This window comes from Myotis lucifugus, unplaced genomic scaffold, assembly GCF_000147115.1.
Source record: "Myotis lucifugus unplaced genomic scaffold, Myoluc2.0 scaffold_680, whole genome shotgun sequence".
Classification (NCBI taxonomy): domain Eukaryota; kingdom Metazoa; phylum Chordata; class Mammalia; order Chiroptera; family Vespertilionidae; genus Myotis; species Myotis lucifugus.
Genome location: NW_005871728.1, coordinates 144876 through 156309, shown reverse-complemented (window position 1 = coordinate 156309; position 11434 = coordinate 144876). Strand labels below are relative to the sequence as shown.

At 48.7% G+C, this 11434-nt stretch overlaps 1 protein-coding gene across 1 annotated transcript; it reads right to left on the bottom strand.

Annotated features, from left to right (window-relative positions):
* Positions 1–3671: 3671 nt before the first annotated feature.
* On the bottom strand, positions 3672–9817 carry NCR1 (natural cytotoxicity triggering receptor 1). Its single transcript, XM_006105402.3, has 7 exons — positions 9784–9817; positions 9672–9707; positions 9171–9452; positions 6322–6600; positions 6017–6067; positions 4679–4726; positions 3672–3976 (listed from the first exon to the last, which is right to left on the bottom strand). Exons 1-7 carry the CDS (start codon positions 9815–9817, stop codon positions 3798–3800), a joined length of 909 nt encoding a protein of 302 aa, XP_006105464.2. The 3' UTR covers positions 3672–3797.
* Positions 9818–11434: the final 1617 nt, after the last annotated feature.

Sequence of the window (11434 nt, the reverse complement as noted above, 5' to 3'; positions counted from 1 at the left end):
GGTTCTCAACCTGTGGGTCGCGACCCCTTTGCTGGTTGAACGACCCTTTCACAGGGGTCGCCTAAGATCATCCTGCATATCAGATATTTACATGACGATTCATAACAGTAGCAACATGACAGTGATGAAGTAGCAACGAAAATAATTTTATGGTTGGGTCACAACATGAGGAACTGTATTTAAAGGGCCAGAAGGTTGAGAACCACTGGGCTAGAGCAGGCCTAGTACTGTTCTGGGACCCAGGCTCGCCGCCTGGACCTCTCTCTGGCCCAGTGTTTCTCAGCGGAGGGTGATACCGGTCTCCCCCACGCCCAGCTCAATGCCTGGAGACACTTGGTTGTCACAACTGGGGGAGGAGAAGGTCTTGGCGTCTGCTGGGTAGAGTCCAGAGATGCTGCTAGACACCCCACCATGCACAGTACTGCCCCCCTCACCCGGACAACAAAGAATTATCTGGTCCCACATTTCAGCAGTGCTGAGGCTCAGAAACCCTGGCTTAGCCGACTCTTTGCCAGAAACTAAGAGCCACCTGGGACCACTCATTGTGGGCAAAAGCAGGCTTGCAAGTCCAGGGGGATTCTCCAAATTCCGCTTAGAGCGAGACACCCCTGTTTTCAGAGAACTCTGCCTCAGGGTCCGTGCCAGTGAAAAGAGGTAAAGCAAAGCTGGAAGAGATAAACAGACTATAAAAAAGTCCTCTACCCGGCCCTGCTGACCTCTCCACTCACCTCTCACAAGGGTTCTCCCAGCTCCCTCTGCTCCAGCCAGGCTGGGCCGCCTGCTCTTTCCCCGAGGGTGCACCGACCGCAGGCTCTGCCCTTGCTGCTCTCTGCCCGGTGGTGGGTGTTCTGGGTGTCGCTGCTGTGTCTCACACCACCCCTTCTCGCACAGGCACCGCCTCCTCATCCTGCTGCACCCTGACCAGATCCCATGCAGGCTCCTCCCCACTAGGTGTGGCTTCTCCCATCACCCTGTCTACATCCTTCTAAGCCAGTGGTTATCTGGGACGTGATTTTTGTCCCCAAGGAGACACTTGGAATTATCCAGAGATATTTTTGGCTGTGACACTTGGTGGGGGTGTATGTGTGCTCCTGGTATCTGTTGGCTGGAGGGCAGGGATGCATCTTGACATCACACAGTGCCCTGGAAGGTCACTGCTGTGGAATGAACGGTGTCTCTCCCTCCAACCCCAGATGCACATGTTGAAGCCCTAACCCCCCTCGTGTGACTGTGTGTTGAGATAAGGTCCGTTTAGGAGCTATGAAGGTTAAAGGTGGTCATAAAAATGAGGTGCTAATTCAATAGGATGGGTGGCTTTATGAAAAGAGGAAACCAGATGAGATTGGGTGTGTTCAAGGTACATATAAGCATAACCAATAGACACAGACACCAGAGGGGTGAGGGCATGAGCAGGGTGGCAGGTGGGGAAGAAATGGGGGGATTAGGACACGTATGTAATACCTTAATCAATAAAGAAAAAAATGTAAAAAAATAAAAAGAGGAAGCCAGTGGTATCTGTCTCCAGGTGCGTGCACGGAAGAAAGTCCATCTGTAACTAAATCAGGGAGAGCTCTTGTTTTAGGTTTATAGCTTTTTAAAAATATATATTTTTATTGATTTCAGCGAGGAAGGGAGAGGGAGAGAGAGAGACAATGATGAGAGAGAATCATTCATCGGCTGCCTCCTGCATGCCCCACACTGGGGATCAAGCCCACAACCCAGACATGTGACCCGATGGGGAATGGAACCGTGACTTCCTGGTTTCGTAGGTTGATGCTCAACCCCTGAGTGACACTGGCTGGGCTGTGTTGATTGCTGTGATATGTGGAAATATCTATGGCAAATACTTCACCCCAAAACTAAAAAATGCAAAAGTCAAGGTACAAAAGTGAATTTATTGACTTGGGCTCCAATGAAACCAGGAAGACCTTTCTTACCAGAAACCCAATGGGTCAGCAACTTGGTCTTGGACTTATACATATATATACCCATCAGTGGTAAACTGTATCATTCCCTGGTGATTCATGTGACACATTTTTCTAACAGTGACCAGAAGCACAAGCGTAGGTATAGAGAACAGAGCAAAGTGACCGAAAACAGGGTGGGAATTTTTACAAGTGGGGAGGACACCTTTGTAGGTGGAACGATGACGCATTCAGATTAATTGGGGGGGAAAAAAGCTGATAAAAATAACCTGAAGATTTGGCAAAAAAAAAAAAAACCACACACAAAAAAATCAGGGTTCAGAGAAACAGATCGGGGCATTCATCTTGGGGAAAGTGAAACCATGGGCTTCAATGAGATCAACCCAGACATGTGTCCAGAGAAAGAGGGGGGCCTGCCAGCGAACCCCGAAGCTCCAGCGTTGGGGAAGCTGGAATGGATGGTGCAGGAGCCATTGGAGAATGAGCGATGAGCAGAGAAAGGCAGTGAGAGCCGTGGAGGAAGTGGTCGTAGACGGCCGGCCGGCAAACAGAGATAAAAGCCTCAGACATGACCACGTGGCAACGTGTCCACGGCAAGTTCCAGGAAACCCATTAGCGTTTGTCGTGAAAACAGCTCCGGAGGAAGTGGGGGTGAGAAACCAGTTTCCAGTGGTTGGGGAGTGACATGAAGGGGCACAGCCAACCGGGGGTGTGGGTCCTTTCTCAGGGGAGTCGGGCTCCCTACCCAGGGACCCGTAACACCAGGGAGATGGATGTTCTCCTGCAAAATTGACTCCATGTCTGAAGCTTTAACTTTTGCTTCTTTTTATTGAAAGTAAGAATTATGACTATTATTATTTAAATGAAGAGTTCTGCAAGTCCCCCCTTGCATTTCCTGTAAAAATACCTCGCCTACTTTTTCTTATATAAAAATACTTTATTGGAACACCAAGTCCTTAAAGCAGTTACAGAAAATGGGAAATGATTGACATAAAAACACTTGCCAATGTTCCTTATTTTCATCCACATATAAAATATGTTTTTATTGATCTCAGAGAGGAAGGGAGAGGGAGAGAGAGAGAGAAACATCAATGATGAGAGAGAATCATTGATTGGCTGCCTCCTGCACGGCCTTGATTGGGGATCAAGCCCGCAACCCAGGCATGTGCCCTTGACCAGAATTGAACCTGGAACTTTTCAGTCCAAAGGCTGATGCTCTATCCACTGAGCAAAACCAGCAAGGGCCGAACCTGCAACCTTCTAGTGTATGGGAGGACACTCCAACCAACTGAGCCCTCTGGCCATAGCAGATGTTCTATTTTTTTTAACAGCCTAGTAATATTCCACAGACTCATTGATAGAGGACAAGCTGACTGCTGTCAGAGGGGAGGATGGTTATGGGGCTGGGTGAAAAAGGTGAAGGGATCAAGCAAAAACAATAATAATAACAAGAACAACAACAAAAACCTTGCAGACACTGACAACAGTATGGTGATTACCAGATCGAAAGGGGGTGGGGGTGGAGTGGGGAAGGTAGGCAAGGGTAAAGGAGGAACAAATGGTGATGAAGGAGACTTGACTTAAGGTGGTGAACACACAATGCAACATACTATTGAATTGTACCCCTGAAACCCATGTAATTTTATTAACCAATGTCACCCCAATACATTCAACAACAACAACAAAATACTGAGAACCTAGAAGAGGCAGTGGGATCTGCCTGCAGGAGACATTTAGCCTCTTCATCCCGCCTCCTGCCTTGGTTCATCAAACTCCACGCAGTTGTCCCCTGGTTTCCTTCCAACATAGAGGTCACCCAGCTCAAGGTCAAGGTCAGCACTCAGCTTCACCTATGGCCGCCACATCTCTCGGTCATTCGTCCAGGGCTCCTTGCCATCTGAACCTTCTCCTGCGTTCCTGACTCGAGACCCTTTTCTTCTTCTTCCTCAAAAGCCCGGTGTGGGCCAGGAGGCACATAAGGGCCACCAGGACCAGGAGGCCCAGGCCGACCCGAAAGAGGTTCTCCGCCGTGTAATCCCAGGGGATCAGATCTGGGGTCAGAAGAATGGTGATCACAGGCAGGAACAGATCAATAGCATCACATCCTGTCTCCTTCCCAGGCCCTAACTCATGGCCCGCGGACTGCATGCGGCCCACACGAATATTCTTGCGGCCCGGCCAATATAACGGTATGTAAGAAACGTTTTAATAAAAATTTCATAACTTAATTTTTACAATATTCTGTTATACATAATTATTGATAACAAACTACAATGTTGGCTAATGACTGATTACTATAATCGAGTTGCATTCATTTCCCTTATGCGTCTTATGCACAGGCGCACCATTTCTCTCCACTAATACCAGCAGCAAATATTTTAGCAGCTGATGGCCCATCATTAGTCTTGGACTGACTTGTTTGGTGTGTGCAACAGGAAACATTTCGCTTTTGGAGAACAAAAAAAAAATAGGTTTATTTGTATGACGCTTATGAATTTGTGCAGTTATTCAGTGTCTAGTAAGTTCATGTTCAAGAAAAAAAATATTTTTTATTAAAATGTTCTATTATTTTGTGTTAACGATGACTCATTTATTTCAGCCCTTTGTATTCAGCACATCTCTATCGAAATAAGCCTACATTTCTATGAAAATGGAAGCTTTTGTTTTTTTGCGGCCCACACCCACTTACACCTTGTTAGCCTTTGAGTTTGACATGCTTGCTCCAGAGCCTGCATCCCCAACTGCTCACTTACCTTTACGGAGTCCCTTCTTTGTGGTTGACCAGTGGGGTTCCCAAGAGTCTGCAGGAGATAAGGAACGTGGATAAGGGAGGAAGGGAGATGGTGTGGGCCTCTTCCACCCCAGCCTCCCTCCTCCCCTTGGACACACCCCATGGCATCCCAGTGCTTTTCAGGGTTCCCGTTCCACCCTCCAGGCCCCAGCGGCTTCATCTGGCAGGTGGAGTGGAAGAGTCAAAAGGCAGAAGAACAGGAGGAAGAATTCAGCTCTAGGGCTAGGAAGTGAGTGTCTTTATGCCAGGCCTGTCTTCTCGCTGAGCCTCAGTTTCCTCAATGAGTCAACCAGTATCATCTCTTCTTCCTCACACACAGGAAAGGTCAGTCTTGCCACTTTCTCATGAGCTGCCCCAGCCCCACCCCATCTCTATTGGACATGATTTCCAGTCCTCCTGGCCTCCTTAAAAAATTGTTTTTAAAATTTTTGTTTGTTAATCCTCACCCAAGGATATTCTTTCCATTGAGAGTGGAAGGGAGGGTGGGAGAGAGAGAGAGAGAGGGAGAGAGAGAGAGAGAGAGAGAGAGAGAGAGAGAGAGAGAGAGAAACATCTATGTGAGAGAGACACATGGATTGGTTGCCTCCTGCACACACCCCAATTGGGGCTAGGGATCTAGCCTGCAACCAAGTCCATGCCCTTGACCGGGAGTTGAACCCCTGACCCTTCAGTCTGAAGGCCTACACTCTAATCACTGAGCAAAACTGGCCATCTTCCTGCAACTGTCTTTCTCCAGACAGCCTCAGCCTTTGCTCAGAGGCCTCCTTCTCTGTGAGGCCAGCTGAGACAACTCTGTGTACTATTGCGACCTGCTTTCCCCATCCATCACCTTAATGGCAAAGTTCTGCTTTGTCTTCTCGCACCCCACCATTCCCTGTGCACGAGCTGTCTGATTGACGGATGTGCTGTGACTGACTCATTGTCGGTGCCCTCTTGCTGGAATCCAGGTCACAGGAGCAAGGGCATCTGTGTGGTTGACCGACAGAGCGGTAGGTGATGGCTCTGGGAGGCTCTGAGTCCCTCCCCACGTTTATTTTATTATTATTTTTTATTTTTAAAATATATTTTATTGATGTTTTACAGAGAGGAGGGAGAGGGATAGAGAGTTAGAAACATCAACGAGATAGAAACATCAATCAGGTGCCTCCTGCACACTTCCTACTGGGTATGTGCCCGTAACCAAGGTATATGCCCTTGACCGGAATCAAACCTGGGACCCTTGAGTCTGCAGGCCGACGCTCTATCCACTGAGCCAAACTGGTTAGGGCCCTCCCCATGTTTAGAAGCACCTGTTACTCACCCGGGGAAGAGGGCTGTCCCGTGGATGCCAGGTCAGTGACCCCGGCATCTCCTGACAATGGAGACAAGAAAAAAGAAAAAGTGAGGGTTTGGGGTTCCCTCTGATCTTCCCACCTATTATCTATGCCTAGTCATCCGATATTCTTCCTCACGAACAGTCAACCGGGCCTCAAGGAAATGGATGTGGGTGGGGCATCACTGGGAGGTACAAAGCTCTCTCTCTACATCATCCCAACTGGTCCTCATTGCATGGGGGTCCCTGGGGGTTCCAGAGAGGCCCTGGGGAAACACCGGGGGCGTCCTCACCTGTGACCAGGAGCGTCACAGGCTCACTGGGGAAAGACCACATGTGCTCGTTATAGGAACCGAAACACCTGTACATCCCCCTGTGGGCTGGGGTCACAGGGCCCATGGAGAACGCTGCCGGACTGTTGCTGACTCTGCGCCACGGGCGGCTGGCCGGCCCCTCCTTGTGCAGAAAGAACGTGGTCGTTGCCGTCTCTAGATGGCAAAAGAAGGTCACATTCTCTCCTGGGAGCACCTCGGGCCCAGGGTGAACGGAGAGGGTGGGCCTGTCATACATTCCTGTGGGAGAAAGGGGTTGGAAGGTAACGGGCGTCTTTATCCTGCCTCCTAGACCTCCCACCCCTTCCCTTCCCTTGTCTTTACTTTTTAAAATATTATTATTATTATTTTTTAATAATCCTCACCCAGTCAATGGATATTTTTCCATTGATTTTTAGGGAGAGTGGAAGAGAGAGGGAAAGACAGAGAGAGACATCCATGTGAGAGAAACACGTCCATTGGTTGCCTCCTGCACGTGCTCTGACCAGGGCCCCAGCTGGGAAGGAACCTGCAACTGAGGTATGTGCCCTTGACCGGAATTGAACCTGGGACCCTTTGGTCCGCAGACTGACGCTCTATCCACTGAGCCAAACCCGCTAGGGCCATCTTAATCACTTTTAAAAAAATCCTCACCTGAGGATATGTTCATTTACTTTAGAGAGGAAGAGAAAGAGAAAGAGAGAGAGAGAGAGAGAGAGAGAGAGAGAGAGAGAGAGAGAGATTGGCTGCCTACTGTGCATGCCTTGACCAGGAATCAAACTCACAACCTATCTGGTGTATGGGAGGATGCTCCAGCCATCTGAGCCACCCTGGCCTGATCACTTCGAAGTGCACAGTTAGGTGGCATTAAACACATTCATGTTGCCATGCCACCATCACCTCCTTCTATCCACAGGACTCTTTTCATCTTGCAAAACTGAAACTCTGGCCCCGTAACCAACAACTTCCTCTTTCCCCTCCCCTTAGGCCCTGACACACCCTCCCCCACCTCTATTCTCCTTCCTGTCTCCATGAATGTGACTATTCCAGGGACCTCAGAGAAGTGGAGTCAGGCAGTATTTGTCCGTTTGTGATGGACTTACTTCACATGGGGTTCACCCCGTCGTACCACGTGCCAGAACGTCCTTCCTTCGTAAGTCTGGACAACATGTCCTTGTGTGAATGGGCCACATTTTTTCCAATCTTTAATTTCTTTATTGATTAAGGTATTACATATGTGTCCTCATCCCCCCATTAACCCCCAACCCCAGCCCCCACTCATGCTTTCATCCCCCTGGTGTCTGTGTTCATTGGTTGGGCTTATATGCATGCATACAAGTCCTTTGGTTGATCTCTCCCTCTTACCCTCACCCTCCCCTACCTTCCCTCTGAGGTTTGACAGTCTGATCGCTGCTTCTCTGTCTCTGGATCTGTTTTTGTTCATCAGTTTATGTTGTTCATTATATTCCATAAATGAGTGAGATCATGTGGTATTTGTCTTTCTCCGACTGGCTTATTTCACTTAGCATAATGCTCTCCAGTTCCATCCATGCTGTTGCAAATGGGCCACATATTTTTTAAAAAAATATATATTTTTATTGATTTCAGAGAGGAAGTGAGAGGGAGAGGGAGGCAGAAACATCAATGATGAGAGAGAATCATTGACCAGCTGTCTCTTGCACTTCTCCTTCTGGGGAAGTGCAACCTGGGCATGTGCCCTTGACCGGAATCAAACCAGGGACCCTTCAGTTCACAGGCCGACGCTCTATCCACTGAGCCAAACCACATTCTGTTTACCCCTTCATTTGTCGATTGGCACTTAGGTTGTTTCTACCTTTTGGCGACTGTGGACAGTGCTTCCATGAACACGGCTGTACCGAAGCCGTCTGTGTTCAATGAGCACTCCAGGCAAGTCCACATTGGCCTACGCTTGAGAACACTCCTCAGCCAAAGGGACCCCAAGATTACCCTTCCTTCCTCCCTCCCTCCCTATCGCGTTTGCGCTGTCCTACTTTGTCAGGCCGCCATTTCCTCCTCATGTGCTACCGAATTGACTTACGCATCCTGACTCTCCCTCCAGGTCTGTCTTGGGCGAGAGTCCAAGTGCCGTAAGATCAAGGGTACCTGGTGGAACCTCTCTGGGAGGGGTTCTGTTCTCATCCAATCACTGGCTGATGCTGGGGCCGGGAGTGGGGGCCTCTAGCATCATTTGAGACCAGTCTGAAGGGCCCTCTCAGGGCTAGAGTGCCTGGCCGGGTTCAGAGAAAGTATCCCAGTCTCACCTCATCTGCCCAGCCTGTGTCTCTCATCCATCACAGGGGCTGTTTTTTGAGGACACCCCTCCCCACCCCTCCTCCAATCATCCTTCCCTGCACACAAACATCCATCTCAGCATCTCTTACCTGAAGAATTTGAACTAAGACAAATCTGATCCTAGGACGTAGCGATAACTCTCAAATAACCCCTGTAGGAAGTGATCAGACGCCCACCCCCAGGGCGAATGGTATCTGAGTGAAGTTGGAAAGAGACTAAAAGAGATGAATAGCCCGGCTGGGGTGGCTCAGTGGTTGAGTGTCGATCTGTGGACCAGGAGGTCACAGTTTGATGCCCGGTTCGGGCTAGATTCCCCAGTAGAAGTGCAGGAACAGCCGATCAATGATTCTCTCTCATTGTTGATGTTTCTATCTCTCTCTCCCTCTCCCTTCCTCTCTGAAATAAATAAAAATATTTAAAAAGAGAGAGAGAGAGAGAGAGAGAGATTAATAAACGACGACGCTCCCCAGGATTCAGGCCGAGGAGGAGACACTCCAGCTAGAGAAGGGGACACTTACCTGTTATCACCAGGTCCAGAGGGTCACTAGGCTCTGACCAGAGCTCTCCAGTTCGGTAGAAGCACGTGTACTTCCCTGCAGTGGAGGAGTTCATGGGCTGGATGGAGAACTTGACTTTGTTCATCAGCCCAGGGGCTTTCAGTCTCTCCAAGACAAAGACTCCCTCAAAATGCAGCTGGTACTCAATGGCCCTGCGACTTCCCTGGCACCAGACGAACACCGACGCCCCGTTTGGAACCATGAAACTGGTTTCGGCCCAGATGAGGGGCTTTGAGAGGGTCTCTGGAAGGGAATCAGAGGCTGGAGGGAATCCAGAGACAGCCCCTCCCGACCCAATTCCTACCCAGCCGCTGGCCAGCCCTCCCGTTGTTCTCAGGTGGAGACAGCGGTCGGCCCCACCTGAAACCCATTTCTGGGCCAACTTCTACACTTTGAACGGCGGACGCTATGCCCAGCCTGAGCCCGGAAGGGTGACGCTGAGGTTTTGAAGGGAGGACTCACCATTCTGGGCGCCGACCCTCAGGCTCAGATACAGTCCTGGAAGATAGGAACAATGAGCCAGGGTGCCCCACCTGGACCCTGGATCCCACACCCTGTCCCCATAGGAACTCACCGAGGCAGAGCAGGGCAGGGAGTGTAGATGGCATAGCAGAGTCTACCAGGCGGGCGGGCGAGGAGCAGCTGGGTGGAGGCAGAGCCCAGCAGGCCAGGCAGATGCACAGGATGTGGTGAGTGAGGCCCAGAGCCTGCCCACACGGAGCTCTCATAATGGACTGGTTTGCAAGAAGGCTCTCCGCTCTTCCTCACCTCTGGTCGGCGGCGTAAGGAGAGGACATGGTCCTCACACCTCGTCTGATCACAGCCTGAGGCCTCACCAGATCCTCCGACAGTGGTCTGTCTTGTCTGAAACTCGTTTCTGGGTCAACGTCTGCGTTTTGAAATGTGGACATTATGCCCAGAGAAGGTGGTGTTCAAGCAAAAATCTTAGAATTGTTATTATTTTTTTCAATGTTTTGGGTAAATTTTAATTTAAAATAGTGCACTGACCTTTCTGTGCAGAGCAAATTTAAATTCATATTTTCTCCCATAATAAGAAATACATATTATCTGGATTATAATGATAAATTATATAAAAGAGGTTTTTTTTTTCTTGGAGTGTTTTATGGCACAAATATGATAAAAGACTGAATATTTAGTGAACTTTGGTAGATTAGCTGACTATTTTTTAAAATTTAAGCTATTAATGCTCAGTAAAACCAATTTTTATCTTTACACTGCTATTTTATCTAATGTACAAAGAATACAGCAAATATCATATATCAGAAGCACAAAAATTAATAACTTAGTGGTCTATTATTTTTTAAGTTGATTTTGAGAGAGAGAGAGAGAGATATATATCAATCTGCGGTTCCACTCATTTGTGCATTCATTGGTTGAATCTTGTATGCTCCCTGACCGAGGATAGAACCAGCACCCTTGGTGTGTCAGGTCAATGCTCTAACCCAGTGGTCGGCAAACCGTGGCTTGCGAGCCACATGTGGCTCTTTGGCCCCTTGAGTGTGGCTCTTCCACAAAATACCACGTGCGGGTACACTTACAGTGCGATTGAAACTTCGTGGCCCATGCGCACAAGTTGGTTTTCGGCCTGGGCGAGTCTATTTTGAAGAAGTGGCATTAGAAGAAGTGGGGGGTGTCGGTCGGTTGGGCGCAGGTGGGCCGCGGGATACGCAGCGCCAGGGAGGCGCGCGCGATTCTTGCACGAGTTGAGTGAACCAGTCAGTCAGCAGTCTCATTGTGCAGTGGTTAGTGCTAGTCGCGTCCGCAAATCGCGCGCGGGTGACAAAAGTACCTACTTGAAGCATAAAGTTACCTGTATTTTTCCAACCAGCTGCAAATCCTACAGGTATTTTTGTCATCAATTTAAGAATTGTAATTCTTTTGTGATGGCTTTATTATTATAAAATGAAACATTTTTTTAGGTGCCCTGTTTGAGATGGCTACAAAGAAGAAGCAAAGAAAAGCAGAAGACAAAAACCGTGAATTTAAAGTAGAATGTACCCACCTATATAGTTTAAGTTTAAAAAATTTGGCTCTCAAAAGAAATTTCAATCGTTGTCCTGTTGATATTTGGCTCTGTTGACTAATGAGTTTGCTGACCACCGGCCTAGACAGTCTCCACCACAATGTTTTTACAACATGTTGAAGGAAGGTGTCAGCCCCTTGTGTAGATAACATCTTGCTCAAAGGCTGCCTTGAGGGGAATA

Coding starts and splice junctions, on each gene's coding strand:
- NCR1 (XM_006105402.3), bottom strand. CDS start 9,817: ATGCCATCTACACTCCCTGCCCTGCTCTGCCTCG. Junction 6,601..9,170: donor TCTGGACCTGGTGATAACAG/GTAAGTGTCCCC, acceptor TTTCTCCCACAG/GAATGTATGACAGGCCCACC. Junction 3,977..4,678: donor AAAGAAGGGACTCCGTAAAG/GTAAGTGAGCAG, acceptor TTCTGACCCCAG/ATCTGATCCCCTGGGATTAC.